The sequence below is a fragment of the Gallus gallus genome, chromosome 5, assembly GCF_016699485.2.
Source record: "Gallus gallus isolate bGalGal1 chromosome 5, bGalGal1.mat.broiler.GRCg7b, whole genome shotgun sequence".
Taxonomy (NCBI): domain Eukaryota; kingdom Metazoa; phylum Chordata; class Aves; order Galliformes; family Phasianidae; genus Gallus; species Gallus gallus.
The window spans coordinates 51,012,280-51,039,558 of NC_052536.1; the positions used below are offsets into that span (position 1 = coordinate 51,012,280).

A 27,279-nucleotide genomic window follows, 5' to 3' on the forward strand; every position below is an offset into this window, starting at 1 on the left:
AATAGCTTGGAATGGCTCATTTATTAATGAAATCGTTTGAAATTGAAGAGGAGGGGAAGAGTGGGAAGATTGCCGTAATCCACCTTGACATCCCTTAAGCTTGAGTTCTCAACAGACTCTAATCTAAGTATATAAAAGTCATACATAAGAGTATGGCTCAGGATCAGCTCATAGTTCAGGAAGGACATTGAAATAATTGGTGAGACATGAGAAGTATTGACTTGTTTCTTGATTTTTGGGTCACATTTCCCTCTCCTAGCAGATCCAAAATGGAACATGAAATATGAGAAGAAGCAAGGACAAACAAGGTCGGTTTTGCCCCAAACAAGCAAGGCATAGTTGAAGTCTAAATAAGGCACGTTTTTAATCATCGGACGTTTAATTGTTGGGATTATTTCAGTAGAGCTTTCTGCAGCCAAGTTTAGGTGATGTTTTTTGTTTTTTAAAGAAAAGAAAAGGTTTAAGAAAGTGCAGTGGGCTTAATTCAGTGCTTAAGAGAATGCAATAGGGATTTATTTAAGCAGTCTTATTGCCAGCATAACACAAGGATACTTGATTACAAACTCAAAAATATGTCTCTTCTTATTTAGTTCACCTTCTGAGGAATTTCCCTTCTAGCAACTCAGACTACCCAAAAAGCTGGGAGCTTTCAGCTCTGCAGCTACTCTTTAACCCTTGTCTTTTTTTTCAGAAAGTCACTCGATGTGGGCTTCAGTGAGCAGCAGCAGCGAGGAAACCATAGAGCCCAATTACACAAGCATAGAGCAGCTGTTTTGCTTTCCACAACCAACCCCTAAGGAGAAAACAGCTGCACCAGTGAAGGCAGAGCCGAAGGAGGTGAGGGGGCCACTCTCATTCTTTCAAGTAAAGATTGCTGAAGACAGCTCATCTAATAAGTGATATCTTCTTTTTCTTTAATGAAGATCACATTTTTGGACTCCAAGAAAAGTCTCAATTTGAACATATTTTTGAAGCAATTTAAATGGTAAGATATAGCCGATTTTCATGACAGTTGACAAAACTTTGAGTAGGTTGTGCATAGTGCCTGTAAGATCCTCAAGAGATCTACTTTTGCCAATGTTCTTTTTGTAGTCTGTGTTGCTGTAAAATCTGATTATTTCACAGCTTGTCAAATACTCTCTCTCAAACATTGGGCTTGGGTATTTAACTGTGTTTTCATAAAGTGTTACAACTCCATGTTACAGACAGAGTTATAGCACAGACTCTAAGGGTGGCTTTGGCTGTGAGATGCCTCTGGAAGTGAAACTCTTCCTCAAAGCAGGACCAAGAAGGAAGATAAGAATTCATAATAAGATATAATATAATAATAAGAAGAATTAAGGTAGTCACATACCCAGAGACAGACATCTGAGTGGGAACGTTGATCTCTAGTCTTAAGTCATTTGACTGGGGCCAGAAGCAAATTTTGTGCATAGCAAGTACTTGAATCTGGATTTTCCACGTCCCAGTTCTGAATTAATCACTGGGATGTATCTTTCCTTTCCTATCTCTGTGATCCTCACTATTGAAAGCACAGAACACTTGTGCAAGTACATGCCTCAGTAGCATATGGTTGTGGAAGGGGGACCTTTGGGTGACTTCTGCCTGTGCTTCTCTCTGCAGCTCCAATGAAGAGGTGGCTGCCATGGTCCAGAATGGGGATCGGACCAAGTTTGACGTTGAGGTTCTAAAACAGCTGCTGAAGCTGCTGCCTGAAAAACATGAGGTCAGGAGAGAAAAATTGCACCCTTGATTCACAGAGCTGAATGTGCAGTGAAGTCCTGCAGTCTTGATTCTTTATTTTTCATTAGATAGAAAACCTGAAGGCCTTCAAAGAAGAGAAGTCGAAGCTAGCAAATGCAGATCAGTTTTATCTTCTCCTCCTTCAGATTCCCAGGTAAGGATGTTCATCATGAATGTCAGCCCAATCTTTTTCTGGGTTTCTATGGGAAGTTCAAGTTTCTATATTAGTCTCACAGATAAATACCAACAGATGCAGTTGGTCAGTCTCCAATTCCACCTTGGCCATCCCTTCCCCTTTTTCTTGCGTGAGAGGGTGTCACTTCTGCACCTCTTCTCCCTCTGAAGTATATAATCAAAGAATCATTAAAGTTGGAAAAGACCACTAAGACTACCTAGTCCAATCCCAACCCATCCCCTCCGTGCCCCTCAGTGCCACATCTCCATGCTTGTGGACTTCCAAGGGACAGTGACTCCACCACCTCCCTGGGCAGCCTGTTCTATTGCGCGACCACTCTTACCCAGAAGAATTTTTCCTAATATTCATGCTGAAAGTAGCAGAAGCTGGACCAGACCCAGGGTCAGATGTGCCCAAGGAGGCCGTGTAACCTACTGAAAGTCACTTGGCAGCAGTACTGCGGGGTTGCCAGCCTTAGAGGTGATGTGGGAAGAGAGCTGATGTGTTGGCCAAGATTGTGGTGCCTTTAAGCTTTCAATCAATCTCCATCCTTAGTTATCAGCTACGGATTGAATGTATGCTGATCTGCGAAGAGACTACTGTTGTGCTGGACATGATTCAGCCAAAAGCTGAAGCCATCCGGAAAGCCTGTGAAGGTAAATGGCCTGACCTTAATTCTGGATCTTGTTTAAGACAGTCAGCTGTAAAGCCCCAGTAAACTCTCTAGAGCTCTGCAGTGAGTCTCCCCAGCACCACAGCTTTCCTGCAGCCTCTTCACTGGTTTGCTGCAGAGTACAGGATGCAGCTCTGGGTATCTCTACTGATTATCAAAGCCTTTAATATGACTGGAGACCATTTTCCCTCAGCCTCAGGCCTCTTGTTCTGCAGCAGCTGTGTTGTTCTGAACCACTTTCAACAATGAAGTGTTGGAAGCTTGTCAGAATTTCCGAAAGAGCTGAATCTATAGCTAATTCGTTATATTAAGATCTTCACACAGCAATTTTCTCTGCTTCCAGAAAAGCATACCCCAAACTTCCCGCAGAAAGCAGTGATACTTTAGTTTTTCCCCTGCCCGCAAAAGTAATCAGAAGAGAAAGTTTGTTATTTTGGGCTACGAATTGCTGATGCTTAAGTCTCTGAATACACAGAGAAATTATGCAATAGGTCTCTTTTTTTTCTGTGGCAGAAACCTCAGGTCCCCCTGCTGAAAGCACTTCTTGTCAATACTGCTTGTCTTGAAGAGCTCCTGCTGTAGGCTTCTCCAGCTGAAATTACAGCTGCCTGCTGGGATAAAGCTCCCCCCAGAAATTCCCTGCAGCCCATCTTTCCTTTTAAAGCTGTTCCTGCCTCAAAACTAAATGCTTCACAAAGCTCATCCCTGCAGCACCTTGTTGTAAGGGCAAGGACAGAGATTGTACCCTTCATGCCTGATAAGCATCTTCACCATGCGAGACCAGGACAAGATGGAATGTGTCTGGTTTTAGTAGCTGGCAGGTAGTTGGAGTACTGTCAGAACTGGCTTTGCTGCACAGCTGAATGGAGTCTGCAGGATTAAAGCTGGAGCCTTCATACGCTCCCCCATGCCAGGTTAAATCTGGGCACTTCCAATTGATCAGAGTCCAGCTCCACATCATTTTCCATTAGGAATGAGAGACCAGATGTGAATTAAGAAAGAAGTACAAGTGAGCACAAACTTTCATTAAGGCCAGCTACTGGGAATGAATCTACTTAGAATCAGTTTCTCTGCAGGTTGGGCCATTGTGCTGCAAACCTGAAAAATCAGATTCGGTTTGCTGAAATTCAGAATCCCACTTTTTATCCAGTTTAGAAAACGTTCTGGTTTAGCAGAGGCTTTTGCTTAAAAGCCCTTTATGTTTTTCAGATCTTCTGACCAGTCACCGTCTGCCGCTCTTCTGTAAACTGATTCTCAAAGTTGGAAACTTTCTGAACTACGTAAGGACTTTGTTTGGCTTGTCCTCCAGCCATCAACAGAATATGTGTATGATCTTCACATCTAAGGCTGTAATTTGGACACAAGAGTTACACCTGTCTTTTTTTTTTTTTATCTTGTAGGGAAGTCACACAGGCGACGCTGATGGGTTTAAAATCAGCACTTTACTCAAACTAACAGAAACCAAAGCAAACCAAACCCGTATTACGCTGCTCCACCATATCCTGGAGGTACTACAGTCCTGGGCAGAAAGGAAAGGGAGGCTTTTTACCTTAGTGAACCATTCCTCCTACTCTAGATTCAGTTAATGTAATACACTCTTATTCATTATCCTCCCCATCAAGCTGCGGGTTAAAAGCATTGGCTCTCTTAGGCTGGTGGTGAACGCCTGTGGGCACCACTCGGCTCTCAGGGAACTCCTTTTAGTTTTGTCCTGCTTTCCTCCAGCACCTTTCCCTGCAGTTGCTGGAACGTCCTTTGTTCATATTTGCACAATCTCTGCTCATCATCAGCTGCAAATCACAGAGCTTGTGGCCACCAAAGCCATCCTGGCAGCTCCGTACCCATTCATCCTTTCTGCCTTTTCGTGGCCACTCTCTTGTCCACCGGTCTGTGTTTGAGCTTTTCAAAATCCCCGCTAAGTCCTCATGGCTTTCTTATTCCACGCATAACTGTTTGTTGTTTCTTTTTCTCCATATTCTGCTCTGCCACCCTCATTCATCAGTTATGCATGGTTAAGCTCTGCAGAGAGGAGGCCAGATGAGGGGCATAGTGCAGTTGTCCTTCTGAGTGCTGCCTCCTCTCCCAGCTTGCACCACTCAGTAAACAGTGCTTATTTCTCTTTTCTGCTTCAGGAAGTAGAAAACAGCCACACAGACCTACTGGAACTGCCGGAGGACCTTGAATATGTTTCAAAAGCAGCAGGGTAAGATTGTGTGTCACTTCCTTCAAATGAAAAACAAAAATAAATTCCAAGCATATCAACAATGTATCAGAAATTAGGATACCCACAGCTGGTACAGCATGTTAAAAAGATGGCATCTTACTTAGCTTTAACGAAAAAGTTTGGTTGATCACTGCTTACACCTATTTAATATCTTATAGTTCTTCTACAGCACTACTGAGGTCTGACGTTTGCAGTGCATTTATTCATGGGCCCTTCCACAATCTGCACTGCATTTGCAGTAGCAGGAGCTTCTGAAGTGCCTTTGACCTGAGCAGATGCTGAGTGATGAGGGTGGAGATAACCCTGGGTGGACTTTCTGGGTGCTCTACTCAATGCATGATGTTGCAGGGGGACTGAGCATCTTTCCATAAGTACTGTGAAAGGCTGTTTTTCATGAGTTCAGACTGTACAGGGTTGAGGGCTCAAGCTCACATGGGAAGCAGAGGGATAACCAAACCAGCTAGGCCTTGCCCTCTCTTTTTTAAGGGCATGATACTGTAGTGAGAACTAACATGGGGCATCTGTGTGATTTCAGAATTAATCTTGACATTATACGCTCAGAGTCCAGTGCCAATTTAAAAAAGCTGCTGGAGCTCCAGAGAAAGGTCTCATCAGCAAACGATGATGTGAAACAACAATATGAGAAACCTATCCAGGTCAGTCTTGGAGTTCCCTTATAGCTTCCACCTTACACCCAGAAAGCCAGCATGCTGCATGTAGCTGAGGATGCTCACTAGAGGGTGAAAAATAATACCACAAGATGCACTCTCAGATTTGGAAACAGGCTGTAATGCCACAGAACTCAGTGGTGTTTGCTTGCCCCAAACCTACCTACCTTTGGTGAGGCTGTTTCTTAAAGGCTTGCTTCAATGGCTCTCCCTGCTCTGCTTCACTATGTCTGAGTCAATGCATTCACCCTCTGTGCAGGTCGCCAAAGTAAACCCCTTCTCTTGGGATGAAACTTTGCATTGAGCTTTCTGTGTGTTGCTAAAGCCACCCCTGCATCGTGGCACAACACAGTCACCAGGAGCCATGTGCTGTTTCTTCCCACCCCAAAAGCTCTGCTCCAAGTTCTTATGTTGACATCCTTTTTCTTTCTGTGCACTTCACCTGTTATCCTCTGGATGGTGTCTCACTGTCTATACTAAATGCATTTCAGGATAGCATTGATGCCTCCAGAAAACTGGAAGAAGATTTTGAAACCATTGACAGGAAGAGAGAAGAACTTGCAAACTATCTCTGTGAGGACCCAACCAAGTTGTCCTTAGAGGATGTATTTAGCACCATGAAGACTTTCAGAGATCTCTTCATCCGAGCCCTGAAGGTTAGTGACAGCACAGAAAGATGAGCACATCATAGTGCTGTGTATTTCTGCTCCAGCAGACCTGGGTGGGACAGGCACAGAGTGCAGAGGGGAGGCTGTTGGTTATGGATGGCTGCTGGTTATGGTTCTTACAGTACTTGGCTTGAGGTCACCTGGTAAATGGGTATCTGGTCCCTGCTCCACTTCATCCTCATGTACTGCCAGTGCCCCTGGCCTGACCCAGACCCTGGTGACTTGGGATTTCAGTGCAACTTTAGCTGCATATTCACAGAGATGCTTTCATAGACTCATGGAATATCCCAAGTTGGAAGGAACACACAAGGATCATTGAGTCCAATTCCTTTAGAGCTGAGCACGTAAATTTTAGAAGAATAGAATTATGAAACTTAATCCTTCACTTCAACTTGAGCAGATAGGATCAGAAGGGGGATGTATAGTCAAAAGGCCACTAGTTTGAAAGCAATTATGGCTTCAGTACCTTCCACGTTTGTCTCAGATGATTGTCAATGAGAGAAGCTGCACATGGGTAGCTGTGTTAGGCAAATGACTCCTGCCACTTCCTACTGGGACTGGGCAAAGTTCTGCACAAACCCCTTCACTCTCTTGGCAAAACAGTCCTCCCTATGCTCATTTTATTTATTGTGAGGATTTCTTTTCTGCCTTTGCAACCATCTGCATATTGTCTTCCTCTTCATTGGTTCTCCTAGCAGATGTTTAGCCAACCTTTTCATGCCCCTGTTACCTAACTGCAGGAAAACAAAGACAGAAAGGAACAAGCTGCAAAAGCAGAGAAGAGGAAGAAACAGCTGGAAGAAGAAGAAGGGAAGAGACAGAAAGGCGAAAATGGAAAAGTCAGTGAGTATCTGAAAGGGCATAAGAAAGAAATGGGGGACTTGCAATCCCAAATGGACTGGAAGAGCTGATGAAAGCTCTTTGCTGGTCCTGCTTTAATGACCAGTAGAGGTAATTTATTCTCTGAATTTCCAAGTGCTGGCTGACTAAAGGCTTTTAGGTATCTTACTGGCCATAGATAGAAATGGACTTTTCACAGTGGCAGCTGGGCAGAGACGTTAATTTTACTTCTGCTGACTGAGCAGGAGAGAGACAAAAATAAAACTGAAACATTTCAGTTATTTCAAATGTTTCAATTTCTAAACAAACTTTTTGAATCCTAAGTCTAACAACAGACATTTGACTTTCCCCTAAAAAGTCTCTACCTGCTCTTGAATAGTCTTGCTCCAGTTTACCACAGGCTGCAGACATCTCAAAAGTCTTGCACGTGTCCTGTTTGTACCAGAGAAGCAGTACCAACCCCAAGTGATAGCACTGCTGTGCAGTCCGCATCCTTCCTCCCTCAGGAGCACATTTCCCACCTGTCTCTTTCTATCCCAGTTAAGAAGGGGTTGGTGAAGCAGGAGGATGTTTGCGTCATTGATGCACTGCTGGCTGACATAAGGAAGGGGTTCACGCTGAGAAAGACAAAGAACAGACACGAGTCGGATGCACCTCCTAAAACCTTGCCTGCGGAGATCCCAGAGGAGAACCGGTCTGGTAAGGACACAGACTCAACTGTACCTGCAGCTATTTCTTCCCATCTGTCTCTGAGTCTGAGCCAAGCACACAAGCAAGTATCCTTCCAGCATTTGGGGCACCCTATTTAAGGAGGATCTGCAGCAGAGCTGTGGACAAGAGCAGATAGGTCTGGGCTGTTGACAGACAGGCGTGCCTCAGACCATCAGCATGGCCTTGTGCCCACACTGATGAACCCTCTGAGAGTCCCAGCCCATGGCTCAGCCCCAGGACCCTACTGGTGGGGCACTAATGTCATCCCCACATGTCCCCTCATGCAATCAAATCTCACTAGCATAGCTCATCTTAATCTTGTAGTCTGCTGTACCCTGTCTCTGTCTACATTTGGGAGTCTAAAGCAGCACCCAAAATAGGACTAGAAAGCCCTATTTGCAGAAGGACTCCATTCACCCAGGTGTTTATAGCCTATGGTTTTAGCCTTTTTTTGGCTAATGACCTGAGTACCAATGCACAATTACAGTCCAAGGGCACTGGTGTGTGGTAGAGCCTGACTGTGTGGGTTTGGGAGGGCCAGCAAGAAATTTTTACATGCTTGTGCTGACCGAGCCAGCATTTCCAGCTGATTCGGGACCTCTTCTTGATAAGGCTTTCGGACACCATTTGCAAGTCCAAAGACTTCCATGGGCATCAATCAGTTGACAGCAGGGACACCAGAGTACCTGCTGAAAACAAGGCATGCCCTTTGCTGATCTAGAGCCTTGAAGTCCCACTGGAGTGACCACAAGGGGCACTGGGAGGGGAGGTGGGAGTGCTAATGAAGGCGCTCTCCCTTGGCTGTAGGATGAAAGGGTGCTGCCTATATAGAATCACAGGATCATTAAGGTTGGAAAAGACCACTCAAATAACCTTGTCCAACCATCAGCCCATCACCATGGCTGCTTTAGGGGCAGTGCAACCACTGTAGGCAGCAGCAAGCTTGTAGCCTCTCCCAGTACTAGAAAAACCATGGTTGATCTCGGATGCAACTCTGCATATATGACTGATCTGATGCTTTTTGTTTGAAGGGAAGAGCATTAAGGATCCGCAAGCAGGAGGACAGCAGATGGATGATAAAGCCAAGCAAAACAACGGCCATCCCTCAGATGAAAGCACTCTGTCCTTGGCCGATGCCCTACCAGAGATGGGTAGAGATGTTGGAGATGCTTCAGCTCCAAACCAGGCATTACCTGAAAATAATGCTGGAGGAAATTTGCCGCGAGGGTCTAGGACAGAAGGCCCTTTAGTAAACTTAGTGGAAGCTGACGGAGCTGGGCAGGGAGCTGGGATGGCAAGCCTCCAGCCAGGCCTGGGGAGTGGTGCCATTTCCTTCTCTGCTGCTAACATAGGTGCCAATATAACATTTGTGAGCAGCAGCTCTGGTGCTGCTCTGAGAGAGCAGCTCAATGGGTCCACCTCAGAAGAGCAGGACAAAAAATGCCCAGGTGATGGCTTGGAGAGCTGCAGGCTGGCTCAGGACATCCAGCTGAACCAGAATGGAGGCAACCCCAGCACTCCATCCACTCCCTGTGATGGTGCGCATCAGGCTGATTTGAAAGAGATGGCAAAGGAAAATGAAGACCCTGCTACAGACTCGCTGTTGGATACTTCCCAAGAGAAATCCTTCTCGGAGGAGCCAGCCACCGACTCTTCTTGTTCGGCAACACTGCCTCCAGGGGAAACACACACTGACAGGGAAAAGCAGAGGACATCTGGGAAACGGAGAAAGAAGAAGAGGCACAGCAAAAGCTACTCAGGTAGCCTATATAGCCCTCAGGCGCTGAGTTAAGTGGGGGGAACCTCCTAGTACATTTGTAGGCGTTGTTTCCTCCTGGGTCCAAGGTCTGATGCTTCCCCTAGAAAGCCCTTTGTCCCTGTGTTTAATGGAGCTATTATTTTCCTAACCTGAAAAAGATGTAAAATGAAAAACATAAGCATCATTCATCCTTTTGACTTTTTTAAGTAGTTTATAAATGGGTTAATATGAATCAATAATTAAAAGCCCATTATGCATAGTAAAGATGGCAATAAGCACATCTGTCAAGCATGCTAAAGACAGCTACGAGGCACAGTTATGTGCAAACAAGAGCTCCATTAGACTCCAGAGCTGTGATTAAGAGCAGTTAATAGTGGATACTTAATCAGCAGTCACCCCTTTCAGCTACTTATAAATGCATAAAGCCAGCAAACAGCAGCACTTTCTCTCCTAAGCTCCTTTACAAGAGCACTTTGCCTACAGTAACTTGAAAATCTGCCCCAGGTGCACTTCAGGTCTTCAGGTGGCCCCTCAGGTCCAATTCCTTCAGACTCCACAGACCTGGAGATACCTTTGGGTGTGGATACTTGAATCCTGATGTCAAGCTGCCTTTGTAGGGAATACATATAGATCTGTTATATAGATTCTGAAGTCAGCCTTCAGAAAGATACAGTATGCTGTCCAAAGCTTGTTTTCTGCGGTCAAACAGATGGGCAGAAAAGTAGTGGAGAGATCTCCTTATTAGCGCTGAATGTTTTTACTGCTAAGGAAGGCAGAGCAGAAAGTAAAGGAGAATTTGAATACCCACTACTAAGAGAGATAGCATGGGCTGACCATCTACCTCAGAGAAACTTACTTTCATAGTTCCAGCATAGCCTGGGGCTTTAAGTATTTATGTTTCTAACATGCACCTTCCCCTAGCTAAAACCAAGGCACGAATCAGAAGTGTTTTCCCAAACTTGCCTTTCTAAAGGCAGCAGGAAGAGCTGCAACAAAGAGAGCTCCCAGCCATCACCATGCTTCCCTTGTGTCTGTAATGAACCCCACAAAGCCATGGGGTTCCCTGGTCATCCAGTGGAGGCATCCTAGGAACCTCTCTACTGCTGGACAGTGTTTTCATTGTAAGAAGTTCCCTGTTGTTACATTTACCTTGCCATGATCAGATATATTTAGTGTGTCTCTTTTGTTTAAAAGCAGAGGTTGAGACTGATTCTGGAGATTATAAAACAAAAAAAGGTTGTGTGGTACAATGAGGTATGTAAACTTGCAAAGGCATTTGTATGTGAACTAACCGCAGTTCCTTCGGGACCTTACAGACCTAATCAATATTTAGCATATCAGCTAAGCTTTTTGTCTTTGTGTCTAATCACAAAACAAATTTGCTACTCTGATTTTCACTCACCAGGGTGTTGATCTTGTGCTGAGTGGAGTCAGTGCTGATCTCCCCACAGCACTGGGTCACATCCCACTTGTCCGTCCTCTGTGTCAGCAGTAGCCAATCGCCTTTCCCTGCAGATAATTAAAAGACAATATTCTAATCACGTGAATCCAGCTTCATGTGATAAATAAAGTCCTTGCTTTGATCCCGTTGTTTTCCTCAAAAATTGTAAAAATGCAATTTCAGTATCTACCTCCTGCAAATAATGATGTTTGGTTTGCTTGTGGGTAGCCACTTTCTATAGCACCATATGCATACAGGCATCTGGATAAGGAAATAAAAACTGGGCCCAGGGAGAAATACACGCTGGGACAAGATACCAGCTCCAACTCAAAGCCTAGTTCAATTTCTCAAGATACTGCGCAAAAGGTAGTGCATTGGAGCAAACAGACCATGCACACCTCTCATTTGCACTCATGCATCTTTCTGGGACAAGGTGGAAGAGGGGGTTTGGCTTTTGTCACTGAAAAAAAAAACATGCAGGGACATTGGTACATACAAGTTCCCTCCGATGGGCAGCATACTTGCCCATCATGAGAAAACTTCAGGAGTTTCAGGCCAAAACTTTCATAAATAAAAGTTTGCATGCTTAGTGCAAATGGAAAGAAAAGCAGGAAAAGTAAACAATCAAGACATCCACTGTACTGAAATTGCATAGTTACTTGTCCTTTCCACCCTGATGAGCACCTCTTGTGAACTGAATCAATGATGCCAAATCTCTCACTCTCTCATTTCCTGAAAGGAATATGTTTATTCTTCAGCATCCCCTGTGCATAGGGGGCAAGAAACCCCTAACCCTGGGGGCATGGAGCAGAGGAAGCTCTGCAGGACTTCCACATAGGGTTGCTTTTGTTTTGCACCTGAAGCATCATTGCTAGCAAGAGAAAATGAGAGATATTGGGTAGTTATGTTCCTGACTACTGCTGCCCTCTCCTCTTGGCCCCTTCTGTACCACATTTGAGGATTATGCTGAGGGCAAAACAAGAGTAGTACTGTCAGTTTAAAAATCCTAATGAAGATTTACAGCAAGAGCGGAAAATAGTAGCAGCAAAGCACAGGTAAGAAACATGTGAGGACCTGTGATTATGCTGCACAGCAAGGGCAGCTGGAACCAGCAGTTGTGTAACACAAATTATGTATGCTTTAAGCACAGGGATTCTAGCATGTAGATTTGAAAAAAAAAAAAGTTACTTTTAACAAATGGAGATGCAGACAGTTCCAAATTCTCCTCTGAACACATAGGAAAGGAATACAGAGGAATGCATGGAAAGCCAGCACCATTAGGAAGTGACTGAGTCAGGCACATCCTTGAGATGCTGCCAGCGCCCACAAGTGCTCACTGCTGCAAGGGCAGTGGAAAAGCAGCACTTGAAATCTTCAGCTCCCCTTTTCCCCTCATTCCCATGTCATTTGGAAAGGTCAGAGGAAACAAAATCTGTTTGCTTTTCTTAGTCTGTAGCCATGGTGTTTCCTCCCCCAGATGCAACTCAAGCCTATTCCTCTTGACAGCCTTAGCAAACTAGAAGTGCTCCTCATCACAAAGATGGGAGAGCCCAGGAAAAGAAGTTCAGTACTTTTTCCCCAGGGTGAGTCACCTGATTATAACCCTGTCTTTTTTTCTTCAGAGACCACCTTTAAGGTCTTGGTCACACTCTTGGTGCAGGATATACCTCTCTCTGGCTGGAGCTAGAATTTGCCAGGTTGAAGGGAAGCTGTAGGAATTTTCCTTCCTATACAAATGCACTTGCAGTGATAAAGGCTACACCGCCTTATTCTCCACAACCCCCTGGTCCTTTAGAGTCTCTATAAAAGCAACAGAGAAAGGACAGGATCTGATCCACCAGGAACAGCCTGTGACTCTATGAAATAATGTTTCAGAGCTCTATAAGGACTTAGGTAATCAGCTATTCAGTTCTCTCCTCTTGACCATAACTTGTTATGCAGCAGTTTCTGTCATCATTATTCTTTTATACCCAAAGAGTGGTATCTCATGTTATCTCCAGTATACTGGGAGTCACCTTGTGTTTCTGTGTGTCCTGGCAACAGCTGAACAAATTTCCAAACAAACTGGATAAAGCTTGAAGAAGAAATGTTTTACAAAAACTGACAGTCAGAGGGCACTGTACGAAGGCTTGGACACAGGAGGAAGTGCTTCAGTTCCTTTGTATTAGCCCCTATGGAATCTCTCCAGGCAAACGTTCACACCTGTAGCGCATTACAGGAGGTCTCCAGTCCAACCAGTCCCCCAGTAAGGATGGCAACAGCACAACATCTGCGGGCAGCCAAATTCTATCCTTGGCTGTCCTTCTGCTGAGAGTTTCTCCACATACAAACTCCCTGTAGGAAGAGGTTCAGTCAGAGGTCAAACAGAAACACAATTCAACTTGAAAGCACAAAAGTTCATAAGCAACCAGACTCTGGCAGTTCTCCTGCTCACAAACCTACTTGATTTATTTGGTAGAAAATAAAGGATAAACCAAACAGCAAGCATAGGCCAAGTGTTCAAATACTGCAGCCTGGTGAAGCTCAGAGAGAAGAGGCAAAAGCAGAAGTCCACAGTCCTTTTTGCCAACAGCTATGACACGTGGGCACAATGGGAGTTCAGCCTATCTTGCAAAGGACCAGAGTTTTGGAATCAAGGTTTTCCTTTGTTTTCTTTTAATTAATGTTTTAATTTTAGACAAGTAGATGCTTCACCTCACCCCCTGCAGACTCATTGGTGTCTGAGGGCTGATTTCTAATGAACCAAAGCAACGTGATCAAGCTAATGGCTGTCTTCCTGTACAGCCTTTGCCATCATGTCTGTCATTAGAAATGGTATTTCCTTCAGCTGCTGAGTGGGACTGGTGTTTAAAAATCGACAGCACACAGCTCTTTCCTTCTGACAGCCCTAAGTTCCTCAAAAAACACTCCCAGATGGGAGCCTACCCATGGCTCAGGCAGGGAAGGCACAATACACACATTTTGCTCTATCATGCTGTGACAGAAAGTTTGTTTGTGCTTTCTTAAGTCCCACGCTCATGGCTGTGACCCAGCTCGGTTCCCCAGTAGCACATCTTACACAAGGTGGGAGATGTTCTTCAACTGCATGAAGTGCCACACACAGGCTTCATTCGACATCAGCTGACAACGACACTCAGGCCTAAAGCACTAGTTAAAATGTCCCCTGGACAAAACAAAATGAGCATCCAGATTTATTAATTCAGCAATTGAACACGTAGAGCCAGATACCAACATTCTGCTTGGAAAATACAGGGCTCACATTGTCGCCTAGCTCAAGAACAGAGCTGTCCAAAGTCTTCAACATCAGCATCAGTCCTAGAAACGCAAGCAAGGTTTTTAGAAAAATATATAAAAACTGGCAGTGCTAGAAGTTTTACCACAACCAATACACACAACAAACCAGACCACTCTCACTTTTGAGGTGCAAACAGTTTGTATTTTCCCTTCCTCCTACAGGCATCACAGCAAGGCAGAAGAAATAAGGGAGGCCCGGAGACACGCTAACTCATCCCCAGAGCACTGCCAGCCTCTCAGAAGCCAGGCTCTGCATCACCAGAAGGCCTCCTGCCCTGACTGGACGTCACACTCCTCCTGATGCAGCCTTCCACCTTTTGCCCAAAGGCTCAATGAGCCACCATGGAGGCTCAACCCTCAGCCCGTGCCTTATGTGACTTGCGTTGTGCCCCGGGGGTGCCTGTGGGGACATGGTCCAGATTGATGCAGCAGCAGGGAAGGCGCAGGCCTCTCAGCCTCCATCCTAATGCCCAACGTCCCTACCTGCTCTTAGGCCAAACTTCTCTTAACACAATGGCAGAACATGGCCCAGCATTCAGCACTCAAGAAATTTTAAAAATAGCAGTGCCTCAATTAAATTGAGGGTATGAATCCAGCAGTGGCCATACCTTCACAGGGGCAAGCATTTATCCCTCATTTCATCACCCATAGTCAGTTTGTATTTGGCCAGGACCAAGACACAAAATGTATTTGCGTGCTCAATCATTTAAAGCAAGCAAAAATCAGTTACAAGAACAACAACAAAAGTATGCATTTTGGTCAACATATGGCTGTGTAAACAGCATCTGGCTCCCAGATAACACTTATGGGCAATTAAGCTGAAGCACGGCTGTGGTCCTGCAGTAATCTCACATGCAGTTACATACATAAAATTTGGAGAAGCAGGGCTCCAGTTCCTGTCAAAAGAAAAAAGTTTTCCAGGGTACTGTGTTAAACACATTTTCAGCTCATCCTTTAGTAAGTCTCCGGGTTTAAATCCCATTCTCAGCTGCTTACACTCTTAAGTCTTTGCATTCAAGCTGCAGAACGTGTATTTTCACATTACTTTTGCTTTGAAACTGGGACCGTGCAGTATTGTGATTTAAAGATTCAGAGCTTTATTTCTCATGTTTTGTAATAACGTTGTACCATAGTTTTGTACATAGCTGTCAATTTAAAATGATCTATGTTTGTTGAATCTATGGTGTGATACTGTGCTGAACATGAATCAAGCAGAAGAGATTGTTACACTTAAAGAACTATGCCTTTGTATGGTAACCTGCTCTGTCTAGACTAATGTTCAGGATAAACCTTATTTTGCTTTGCACAATAGGAATAGCAACATCCTTCCAACATTGAAGACTTTGCTGGACTGAGGTAGATACTATGCCAAGAATTAAATCACTGGTTTATTTTAACCAAATCATTGTTACTGAGAATTGTTAACAAAAGCAAAGATGTGTTTGGAGTAGGTGCACGGGCAGACTCAGCTCAGGAAGCCTTGCAGAGCAGCACAACCGTGTTGTAGCTGAACTCATGTTCCTGGCTAGCAGAAGCAAGCTGCAAAACCCCATAACCCACCCCAGGTTTGACATATGAGACCATCATGTCACATTTAAAAGGTTTCTCCTTTTTTCCCCCACTCTATTCCAGTCTCTGAGCGCATCACCCAAGAATCAGTCCTTCTTGCTGTCATTAATTGAGTTTCTCTGTTCTCAGATTAGACTCCAGCCTGCAAAAGTCCAACTAGCAAACATTTTCCCAGCAGCTTTGCCTCCTCCGTGTTGCCAGCAGGAGCCTGCAGCCCAGATTCGCAGTGAGCAGCCAGCCTCCTCCACCCCACCCTGCTGATTTATTGATAGGAACGAAATCGCTGTCTGTACTGGGAAGAAGCAAGGTGTTTTGGTGTTACCTGCTGAGGGCCTTCAAAGGGAGGGCATTTGGCATTACCTTCCCACTGCCTTCAAGCGTTTCTGGGGAAACTGGTATTTGAGCCACTGCTGGTTCTTTGTTCTGCAGCCATTTTTGATAACTATAATAAATTGTCTGTTAAAATCAAATCCCAATCAGCAGATCAAAGCACAGTATTTATAATGTATTACCCCAAAGCAGCTCTGCTTCCAATACCATGATTATTTAGCAAGAACAGGGGGATGGAGTCAGAGCAACTCAAAGATGCTCAACTGGGATGTGCAGTTTTGCTCTATTTGTCACTGTAGAGTTCATAACCCAGAAGATTTTTCAGTGTTTGTAAGACCAAATCAGTTGCTGGTAAAAGCAATGAAATTTGCAGCTATTTTAACAGGTATGTGTTCGTTTAAGCCAACCGTGAGTTTGGACCTCAGAAGAGAATCCTTGTGGTTATATTACAGCAACTGCATATGGAGTCCATTATGTATACTAGCCTGTGAGCACCACAAGTTTCTAGCTGTCAAATAACTGCATATTCCTCAAATAAGCATTGTCTGTATGATTAAAATGAAGTTATGGATGAAATCTGCTGAAGTTTTTTCTAAGAACTTCACATCAAAATGTGGATATGTTTTAAAGGTTGGAATTGGAATTTCAGGGCTTTTTTGTTTTGTTTTAATTTCATTACTGAAAATATTTCAAAATTTAGAATAAAAGAAGTCAAAGTACTTGACAAGTCTCTTTGTTTTATGAAAATTATTGTTCACCAGAATTTTTCATGCCTACAGGTTTTGATATACAAGCTTACCATGTATACAAGCTTACTGGTTTTTAATATAACCGGCACCGTACCAATCCTAGCTCACTCTATCTATAAATATGGCAGCAGTGACAATCACAAAGTATGAGGTAATGAGATAGTCACAGAGCTCTATTCACCTCTTTCTACTGAAAGCAACTACAGTCATGAACCAACTCCATCATGAACCACCATTTCGTTCAGTCACCCCACAATCACACTGTAGGCAGGATATGAAAAACAGGTTTGCCACATTTAGAAACTTGACTACAGGGTGTTTAAAATTAGGCAGCAACAGTAACAGGACCTCCCTGAATCTCTTATTAGTGATTATTCTATGTAGGGGCAATCTTGCATTGCAGGATTTGCAATGGCAGCGTGGGTCTGTTGTAAAGAAAAAGGTTTCCATCTATTTAGTGTAGAGCACATATCATACCAGATTCTCTGCAGATCACTGCAAGTTCATCAGCATTTTCAGCACTAAGTTTAACTCACTCTTTCATCCATGCTGATCTAGCATGGATTAATTAATTCATATCAGACTCTTAATTCATATCAGAGACTCTTTGCTGTGGGATGTACAATTCTGCAAGAACTCAGTGTGACAATTCACACAGAGCCAGGTGGCAGCAGGAATTAACAGGAGCTCTGCTCTTCTCTAATGGAGACTTCAAGCAGACTCAGCCTACGTTACTCAAAGTCGGCAAAATCACTTGTGACAGTCAGCTCCTATCAAGTCAGTTTTGATAGACTCCCGGACTGTCAAAGCAGGATTTCTTCTAGCATCAACACACTTTGCTTTTGACACCTACATCACAGTTACAGTTGGTTTGCCTAGCTCTCGGCATGCAGAACCTGATGTGCTTGTTTAGTACTTAAGCAGCTTCATAATCTGCAATGAGTTTAGCCATGATTTGGTGACAAGTAATTATCAAATCCAGCAGTCAGAATAGATGGAGAGTAGAGGGAAAAGATAGAGGCTGCACAGGCAAAAGCACAAAAAATTCGCATATGCTGCTGTAATCCTTTGAAATCCAGAAGTCTATTTTGTAATCAAAATAAAACCCAGTATAGCACACGATATTCAAGAGTTATCCTTCATGGCCAACAGACCTTTCCTATATAGACTGCTACATATCATAATTTCCATTCTTCAAGGTTTTCATGGCTCAGCCAGACAAAACTAGAGCTGAGCTGATCTCTAGTGGTGTTGGTGGCAGTTTGACAGTTGTTTACTGAATGAGAGCTTGGACAAATGATGTCCAATGTACTTCCCAACAAATATTTGTAATTTTCTTGATTTAGCAAGAAATTGATATGAGTAGTTCAGAAAAAAGAAATAAATAAACCACAGAAGAGTCATAGGATTTCTAGAAACTCTTTCAGGTTTATACTTCATGTCTCTTTGGTGAAACAGTATGATAATGCTCAAAAAGCTATGCCCCTAAAATAACAGCATATTCATTGCATTGGGAGTCCTCAAACCTATCCTGAGTCTCAGATTCTACAGATGCTTTGTTTCTCTAAAATATCACTTTAATAGGAAGGATCCTAGGAAGAAAAGAACTGAAGGACTTTTTTGCCTCCAGGTACTTTCAGCTGCTCTATTTGCTTCCAGAGGTCTAGAGGATAGAAAAGATACCCTCAGCTACACAAGACACATCTACCTGCCGACGTCTGCATAACCTCACCTAGATCAAATTACAGCTAATATAGTAACCTCTTCCAAATCATGACCTATCCCAAATCTAGCAAACAACTGAAGACTAAAGCTATTATATCCTGCCAATAATCCCTTCACATGTATCAGCCCCAAATAAAGCAACTGTTGAAATTCCCTTTCATTTTGGAAAGTTCATCCCTACTTACCACCAAGTCTTCAGTTAGTTCTACAATACATCTTCTCCTGTCTTCACACCTTTCACACCTTATTGCATGGTTTCTTGGTTGAAATGCCTCACTGCTCTGTCCCAGTGCACAATGACCAGCTCAGAGGTCTTAGCACAGTCTCACTCAGTGTTAGCCATCCACAGCTGCTGCTAGCCCAGGCTCCACCTACAGCAGATCCCAAGGTTCCTATCTTTCTGCCAGCTGCCAAGAAGTGCAGCCAGATCCCATCAAGAAGCTTTTGTTAACTCCATCACTAGGATTGAGCCTACAAGCATCAAATGCATAGACTTGGCAGCCATGGCCACAGACAAGTCATTTCTCTATGCCACAGTTTCCCCATTCGTAAAACAGAAGCAATAGTATGCCTTGAAACAATCTGACAATTGTTGATTACAATATAACAAAAGAAATAATTTTAATAATACATAAATAAAATCAGTAACATCAAAACATATTTGTCGTTATAATAAATTTGAAAGGAACAATATACTTGTAAGACTTGAAATCAGATTGGAGAAAACCCTTGAAAACTGTAGGAATTAGATGAAAGGAACACCTGTGACAACAAGATATTCAACAAACATTGTTTGAGCAAGAAAGGATTTAGATCTCTAATTTCTTTTAACTTCTTTATCATTGTAATAATCTTAAATATCAAGGATAAATCACATCTGTTGAAAAGCCATCAGTGGAGGATATGACATAAGTCCCTTACTGCAGTCAGGAACCCAAATCCAAACTACAGCAAGTGTAGTCTATCAGGAGGCAATGAACAACATCTGTGTACCAGTGAAGGACCTCAGTCTTGCATGACTGAGTGATTAACACGATTCCTGGCTGAGTTATCTTCCAAATCCTCTAGTCTTCCAAACAGTAGGAATTTCTCTAGCCTCAAAAGCATAATCTTTTATTACATTATTATAAACCTATTCATCATTCAAAGCATATTTGTTGTTCTGTGTAATATTTCTATTTTATAAAACAAAACTTTCCTCTATACAATGCCTGTCATGATTTAGAGGAGTCTAGTTAGAAGAAAAAAACCTTCCTAATTAGTGGTGTTTTATTGATTCTTCTGGTAGCTTAATTAATATAAACAGGCAGCAGAATTTTAACTATTATTTCTAATCAGATTTTCTGTCAGCTCATTTTACTCCTAATATTTCTGACAGAAAGTGAGTAGTTCCTCACTGGGTTCTTTCATAACACCAAATCTCTCCCTCGTCCCACTAATGTAATAACAAACATCTGCACAAGTTCAGCAGAAAGATAGTGAGGCCATAAGGGGGATATATTAAGTCATTTACATAAATTAAAAGTAATCCTGCTTTACCTTTGGGAAAGTGTTAGTGCTTATTTGTGCAAAGAGAAAAAAAGTATGGATGGCAACTACAAATTAATTCAAGTAAACAGCAAATACAGTTAATTTTCATTTTCTATTATACCTCTTTGGCTTAGTTATTTTATCTACCTTCCATTTTGTGTGTAAATCAAGAGATATTTTCCAGTTCATTTCATGTTTAATGCTTCTTCGTGTAAATCATTTATCACTAAATCATGATTAAAATTTAAAATGAAAGATTTATATCTTCCTTATGCATTGGATTCGCTGGTTCACAGTTTCAGTGAGGCTGTCATTAGGGCTGGACACTATCATCGGTACAAATTGCTAGGTTTTCAAGACAAACTATTTCAAATCACAGGAGATGCTTTAGAGGAGCACTCTAGAATAGAGATGCCTCAATTGTAGGTTTTACTGCAGCTCCCTTAAAGAGTTTTGCCTGTAAAAGTCGTTACTTAGAATTGCTGGGCCAGGAAGAAAACGGTCATTCATAATTTTTAATCTAGTCCTTTGGGAGTATGAACACGGTATTTTCCCAACTGATCCTGCGCTAAGCATAGAAGTGGAAGTATTTATCCAGCTGACTCCATCAGAACCACGTCTGCTGCTAAAATTTGTTTTGTTAAAGACTTGTGCGAGGACTGGGGTAACAGAGGACTTGGCTTCCTTCTACATGTAGTCTCTGACTGTGCTGTTTCTGGAATGCTGATGGTTTGCTCATCACTCCCTTATCAACACAGGTGTTTCTACCAGCACTGACAGACATTACTACGGAAATTAAGAGAGAAATCACAAGGCAAATACAGCTACTTAAGTGTAAGTGTCCTAGGACGCTGTTTAGGCATAAAAGATAGAACAGTTGGCAAAAGAAAGAATAATTCAGTCAAGAAAATAAGACCATGAGCCAGCAAGTATCTCTGCTAACCTCAGCAGGTCCAGTTCCACGTTTAAAACCAGGCATTCATATAAGTAGAGACCTCTGTGTAGTCTTTTACAAGAAGCTTGGAGAGAAACTCTGCAACTTCAGGGCAAAAATAAAAGTTGCCCTAGATTAAAATATGGTTAAAGGGTAAAATAAGACAGTATTATTTATTTTTACACTTACCAGTCATTTCCCTGGGGGGTCACAAGTCTCTAAACAGCTCAGCCTGACTTCTCCTCAGCTGCAGCTTGTTTAATTTATTAGGCAAATGTTTCTTTCAAAATCCCCACCCTTCTACAGTCATTCTAAGTTGTGGTAATGTGGTCTCTTAGGAGTAAGTGACTGTGTCCCTGCTGCCTGAGAAGTCCCCTGCGTACAGCACAGCACCTGTAGGAAGAATTCATTTTCCTCTTCAAAAGAGAAACACCACCGAATGGCTGAGCAACATGGGCAAAAAAGCAACCAGGTAGGGATTTACAGTGCTGATAGCACTTGCTTTTCCTATCTTTCTATGTCAGAACAAGAAAGTAGAAGGATCAAAAGACCCAAATGAATCTTCTGTACTGCCTTGCTACTGACTCACAGAGCTGAAACAACTGTGAAATGCCACTTGTGATAAAAAAAAAAAATTAACTATTTATCTTGATGGGAAGGTGACTGCTAATTCTCTGCCTTTCTGTAGGTGTTTGCAGTAACCAACAGCTGTGGGGAACCTTGTTAATTCATGCATTTCCTCCTTGTCTCGTAGGGCAGCAATATGGAACCAGGGGATAGCATGAAGAACCTGCTAACAAGCAGGCAGTGCCTGAATCACCGCAAATCACTACCCAGAAGATCTGTTGAGAAGGTGAACAAATGCATTCAGGTTGACATGGACTTGGAAACAGAGAATCCCAGTGTAGATTTGACTCTTTCTCCAAAAATCAGACTTTCCAAGAAGCCTCAGCAATGTCCAGGGAACACATCACCACCCCAGCAAGGTGTCTCCTCACACTCCCAGGGGCAGCCTGCTATGCCAGCTCTGCTACCATTGCTTCCACCACCTCCATTCCTTCCTCCTAGGTGTAAGATTCCTCCCCCACCCCTTCTCATGCCTGGCATAAATGCATCATCACTCCCACCTCCTCAGCTGTGCAGTAATCCTGGGTGCAGCCATTTCACTTGTGGATACAGCGAGCAGCCCTGCCCTAAGAAGACACCGAAGCTAAGGATGAAGGTGTTTCACTGGCAGAAGCTCCCCTCTGATGTGGTGAGACGTACGTGCCTATTTGTAACCACCAGGCTGATGCTAATGTTGGGAGCTAGGCCTTGGCTCAATAAGTCAGGTCATACAAGTGGTCCTTTTGCTCAACCATAGTCCTACCAAAAAAAAAAGTCAGTAATCGCAGGCAGGGAAAGTCAAATCCTTCACTAATAAGTGGACAGAATAATAGTCTGGGCAAAGCACTGAATTGAGGCTCTGTGGCCCCTAAAATGTCTTTTTCTTAATTTCCGCAACATCATTAAGTGATGCTGTGAAGTTTAATTCAGGTTTTCAAAACACACTGAATTGCACTGAGAGGAAGGATGTATGGAAAAGCAGTGCCCTGAGATTCTTTGAGATTTTTCTCTAACAATCTCCTGGCACACTATCCTTGAGTGCTGTTTCATCTGAAGCTTTTGCTATTGTTTTGTTTTGTTTATCCATTGCACAGCCAGAAGATGCAATATCCAGGAAAACTGTCCTCAATAGGCTGAGGAACACATATGTTCAGGGCAGGATATAGCCTCCAACTTAATTTTGTTCTGACCACAGCTATGTGGGCTTTTTATTATTTTTTTTTCCATGAAAAATAACACTAAGGTCTGTGGCTAACATGATCTGACGAAGGGGTTTGCATGGTCTGTTCCACTTTCAGCAAGGAGACTGTGAACTCAGTTTCCAATTACGCTGCTGCTTTTAGAACCCATAATACATCTTGTAAGAGTTCTCCATTGTGCCTGTCATAAAGAAAGGGGGAAATCAGAGAGGTAAGAACTTGCTGCTATGATAAAATATATAAATACACAAGTAGCTCAAGTCTTCTTCCCTAGGTCATGATCCAAATTCAGACTCAACTCTAACGTCTTCAGTTACACTATTGCAATCTCTCCTGAAGAAAAAGGAGGTGAGACCCTTTGTTAAAGCTTCCAATGTTGTAGATAAGTTCATAGTTTGAAGAGCTGTGTGTTATTCAGGTGGATTCTAATAATCCTAGCAATAACACAGGGTTTTGGAGTTTGTATTTTCTGTCCAGAAATACTTAAGTTTATTTAACTGGATGCAAGATCCCCTGTGTGGCTCTCACAATTCTGCATTGTGTAGTCCAGCAGTAGTAGTGAGAACTTGTAGCAGCCAATTGAGCTGATCTGCTGCCTTCACTTTGGTGAATCACATGTGGAGATAGTCTTCTAGATTTAATTATCCTTCAAACATTTGGGAGGCTGTCTTTGGTGTATGCCGCTCTTCAATAATTAACAGTAGACCAGGACTAACCAGTGTCATAGAATCATCTAGGTTGGAAAAGACCTTCAAGATCACCAAATCCATCCATCAAAATGACCTCCAAAGTCCCATTTCAGAACCATGTCCCTTAGTGCCATGTCCGCTTATCTCTTAAATACCTCCAGGGTCACATTTAGTTCACCTTCTGAAGTGTTTTATTTCTACTTATCACAGTGCCTTGGAAGCGCTCCTTTCTCTCTGTTAGTCCATCTTGAAGTGTTGATTTCTTCTAGAAAGCCGCTCCATGTGGGCTGTGGTACCAAGTGGCAGCAAGGAGCTTGTAGAACCTGACTATGCAAGCTTGGAGCTACTTTTCTGTGCCTCACCAACAAAACCAAAGGAGACAAGACCAACAAAGAAGTCAAAAGAGGTACTTGGACTGCTCATTTTTTGTACAGCTTGGCAAATATGAAAAGCTTATTCACAGTTTTGTTGGCAGTCTTCTATAACGAGGTAGAAACTCTGGGATATTCTGGTATATTTGCCTACAGATGCCTTGAAACAGAAACAGGAGAGGACCAGAATTATATATGTTGCAGTAACTCTGAGTACGCTGCTTACCTTTAGAATGGAAGAACTTGAGAATTACAGTACTAATTCTTAAAAAATGCATTATTCTAGACAGATCCATTCCCTTCTCTATGCCTTTGCCTCTCTCAAATGTTATTATATGTACTTTTGTAAATTATTAGTCTTGTAAATTGTTAGACTAATGAAGAGTTTTGATAATGTTATTGCTAGAGAAGAGTGAATCTGGCCCAACAAACAAGAGAAGCTCTAAAATTTCTGTTAAAATTAAGGCAGGTGACTGCATTTTTCTTTTTATATTTTGGCAGGTCACATTCATTAGCCCAAAGAAAAGTCTCCTTCTGAGTATATTTCTGAAGCAATTTAAGTGGTAAGGTTGGAGATAAGTGTATTTGTTTGATGTGTGTATGTATGCTTCAGATATTAAATTAAATAAATTCAGCAGGAATATTTTATAACTGCTATCTTTCCTTAGTAAGGAGTCAAGATTCCTGACTGGATCTTAAAAATGAAGTAACTTGAAAAGAGACATCTTGAGAAGTTCAGGTCCAAAACTCATTCACAATTTTTATTCAGTTTTTCTATTAATAGAAAATCTATAACTAAGCAAATGGAAATCTGGCAAGTCACAGTCTTCGCACTGGAATGAAAAGACGCGGAAGAAAGGAATCTGTGTTATTTTCTAGCAAAATAGAATTACTTTCAGATGCCCCGAAATACTGCAGGATGAAGTCCGTGGATGCCTGCCTTTTTGTGCAACAGTCCATGTTAGAAGGCCTTTGAAAAGAAATTCAGCCTTTATGTTAAGAATAAACCACAGTTGGTCTGAGGGATTTTTTCAAATTCTTTTTCCATTACAAATTCTTCTTCCCAGTGGGGAAGAACTGTGAATAACCTAACCCAGTTGCTATTTCTTCTTTCTACATGATTCCCTGGGTAGTTGTGAAGCTCTCCTAAGGGCAGTTAGTGGGCGTGGGTTCAGCAAGCTGAGCCCCATCGTGACGGATGAGGCTGCCCTCCAGCCAGGAGCTGAGCTCTCCTGAGCCCAAAGCAGAGCAGTCTGGACTCATTTCAAAGACATGTTGTCTGCCAAAGTAACAGGCAAAGATTTGGAGTAAGGCTCTCTGAGATATTCATAACTATCTCTCAGCAGGAGGGGAGCTATCAGTTTTTAGCCTGGGCTTTGCTGGAAGCAGTGAAGGATTCAAGAGTAAATTTCTCCTCAGTGGTATTGGATGCAGTAAGAGGAGAGCCCTCTGGGTTTGCTGTGTGAAGAGGAACAAAGTTCAGAAAGCACATCTAAATGGTTAGAAAATTTCCTTCAGGCTTCAATGTCTCTTCCACTCAAAGCATCTCTCTTTCCCACAGCTCCAATGAAGAGATTGCTAACATGATTCAGAAAGGGGACAGATCCAGGTTTGATGCTGGGATACTGAAACAGCTACTTAAACTGCTGCCTGAAAGCCATGAGGTATCTACTAAGCCTGCTACCATGACAGAGCTGGGTGTGCTTGGTGCTTAGCTTGAAATATCTTCGCTGATAGAGCAAGAAGCTGTGACTGGATCCTGCATTGGGCACCAGAAATAACTCTGTGGGTATTTTGCTGTTTCATCCATTGTTAGATAAACAAACTGAAATCTTGCAAAGAAGAAAGGTCAGAACTAGCAAATGCAGACCAGTTTTATCTCCATCTCTTGGAAGTTCCTAGGTAAGCAAAATTGTCTTTGTTTTCAATCCTTGAGTTTGACTTGTAAGAATCAACACCTCTGTTTCCTGTACTAGAGGGATGTTTCTAACAGTCAGTCCTCAAGATAAATCACCTGACTGCCGATTGAACAGCTAGCTGTAGAAACCTTTCCTTCCCAAAGGCCAAACACACATATTTGGTAAACTAGTGTTAAATTAACCTTGGTATTAATAAGCTACTGAGAAAACTCCTGACTGTTGTGCTGTTAATGCCTGCATGACACAAAGCTGCAGACAGAACCCAGCCACCAGGCTCTTACTCACTCCATCTCTGTTCCAGAGACTCCGGTACACAAAAGGGACCCCACAAACACAGGGGTGAATCACAGCATTGCTTGTGCTTTGAGCACCTCCCAGAATTCCCTGATCTTAACGAAGTCAGATGAGATGCATACAGAGAAATCTTTGTGCTCCTCTTAAAAACAGTGTGATTTGTTGTAAATCATAGGAATAGCCTCCATAAACATGAGAAGCTGCCTGTCCCATAGCCTGAGATGCCTTTTTTGAAAATGTAGTGGTTAAACTGTGGCTTTTATTTTTTTTTTCAAAGTTACAGCTAGCTTTAAAATTACTTTAGAGAATGTTTTTATGGCTCTTCCACAACATTAATCCATGGCTAGGCATAAATATCATTAAAGGGCATTACTGAAATAGAATCAGAATTTCTATTTTGGATTTAAAAAGGAAGAACAAAAATCCTAGCTAGCGCTGCCCAGGAATCATCAAAACTTATTGCCTCGTTATGCAAGGAAACGACTGCCAGATTTCAGCACAACACTGCTTTCTGAAAGAGGCGTCTTTGGAAACGCCTCAATGTTTGGTTTATTTATAATGCAGTTCAGTGAGAAGTATGTTGTGTCAGAGCATTAAAGCGAACATAACAATGATGGTACTGCACTTTGCCTAAAATGGGTTATTCTCTGCTGAATTCAATTAATTAGGTGCATAGTTTTTACTTTTTTTTTTCCCCCTGCTGATCTCTTTTAGCTACCAGTTGCGAATTGAATGTATGCTGATTTGTGAGGAAACACAAATTCTTCTGCAGTGTCTGTGGCCAAAAGCACAAGCCATCAGGACAGCTTGTGAAAGTAAGTGTATCAGAGATGTGTCTATGGCCAGCGCTCAGTCACGGGAAGCTTCTCTTCTATTTCTAATGTTGATGCTATAAGAAATGGCACCAATGATTCTATAGGCTATGATCTAATCATAATTAACCTTTTAATTGCAGAAAATGTAGTGAACAATGAAAACAATTCAACAGATTCTTCCCCTTAGAGTTCACTCTGTAGAATGGCAATTTGTGCTGCTCTGCTTTAAGTGGAGCTTCTGTCAACATGAATAAAACACACTGCCTCTTCTCCATCAGTGACCCCTGTAGAGAAGAAGGAAATTTCCTATGTGTTAGTGCCAGATTTTGTTTGAATAGAGGTTGAATTTTTGT

General features: G+C 42.6%; 2 protein-coding genes and 1 long non-coding RNA gene across 12 annotated transcripts in view; 2 read left to right on the forward strand and 1 right to left on the reverse strand.

Annotated features, from left to right (window-relative positions):
* INF2 (inverted formin, FH2 and WH2 domain containing) overlaps positions 1-16,814 on the forward strand; it is a 38,391-nt gene extending 21,577 nt beyond the window's left edge. For 5 of the 7 annotated variants that reach the window (XM_015287853.4, XM_015287852.4, XM_046941943.1 and 2 more), the window contains exons 9-23: positions 692-837; positions 924-985; positions 1,624-1,726; positions 1,812-1,897; positions 2,474-2,574; positions 3,801-3,871; positions 3,992-4,099; positions 4,724-4,794; positions 5,351-5,471; positions 5,975-6,139; positions 6,892-6,994; positions 7,532-7,690; positions 8,734-9,462; positions 10,656-10,715; positions 14,359-14,567. In XM_015287853.4, coding sequence (XP_015143339.2) covers positions 692-837; positions 924-985; positions 1,624-1,726; positions 1,812-1,897; positions 2,474-2,574; positions 3,801-3,871; positions 3,992-4,099; positions 4,724-4,794; positions 5,351-5,471; positions 5,975-6,139; positions 6,892-6,994; positions 7,532-7,690; positions 8,734-9,462; positions 10,656-10,714 — 2,084 coding nt within the window. In that variant the 3' untranslated portion in view covers position 10,715; positions 14,359-14,567. Of the gene's footprint in view, positions 1-691; positions 838-923; positions 986-1,623; positions 1,727-1,811; positions 1,898-2,473; positions 2,575-3,800; positions 3,872-3,991; positions 4,100-4,723; positions 4,795-5,350; positions 5,472-5,974; positions 6,140-6,891; positions 6,995-7,531; positions 7,691-8,733; positions 9,463-10,655; positions 10,716-14,358 lie in introns of all 7 variants that reach the window. The other 2 variants (XM_004936399.5, XM_004936400.5) reach the window with 2 other exon arrangements.
* LOC121110845 lies at positions 352-14,359 on the reverse strand. Of its 4 annotated transcripts, none has more exons than XR_006939325.1 (3): positions 13,105-14,359; positions 10,864-10,970; positions 352-1,943 (listed from the first exon to the last, which is right to left on the reverse strand). It is a non-coding gene; the product is annotated as an uncharacterized LOC121110845 (long non-coding RNA). The 4 variants fall into 4 exon arrangements; XR_006939324.1 differs by lacking the exon at positions 352-1,943 and adding an exon at positions 4,093-4,814; XR_006939323.1 differs by lacking the exon at positions 352-1,943 and adding an exon at positions 9,382-9,610.
* A 4,513-nt stretch (positions 16,815-21,327) lies between the features above and the next one.
* Positions 21,328-27,113, forward strand: LOC124417976 (inverted formin-2-like). Its single transcript, XM_046941926.1, has 6 exons — positions 21,328-21,505; positions 21,788-22,295; positions 23,797-23,933; positions 25,715-25,800; positions 26,826-26,926; positions 27,067-27,113. The coding sequence occupies exons 1-6, from the start codon at positions 21,473-21,475 to the stop codon at positions 27,111-27,113; spliced, it is 912 nt and encodes a 303-aa protein (XP_046797882.1). The 5' UTR covers positions 21,328-21,472.
* The last annotated feature ends 166 nt before the right edge of the window (positions 27,114-27,279 follow it).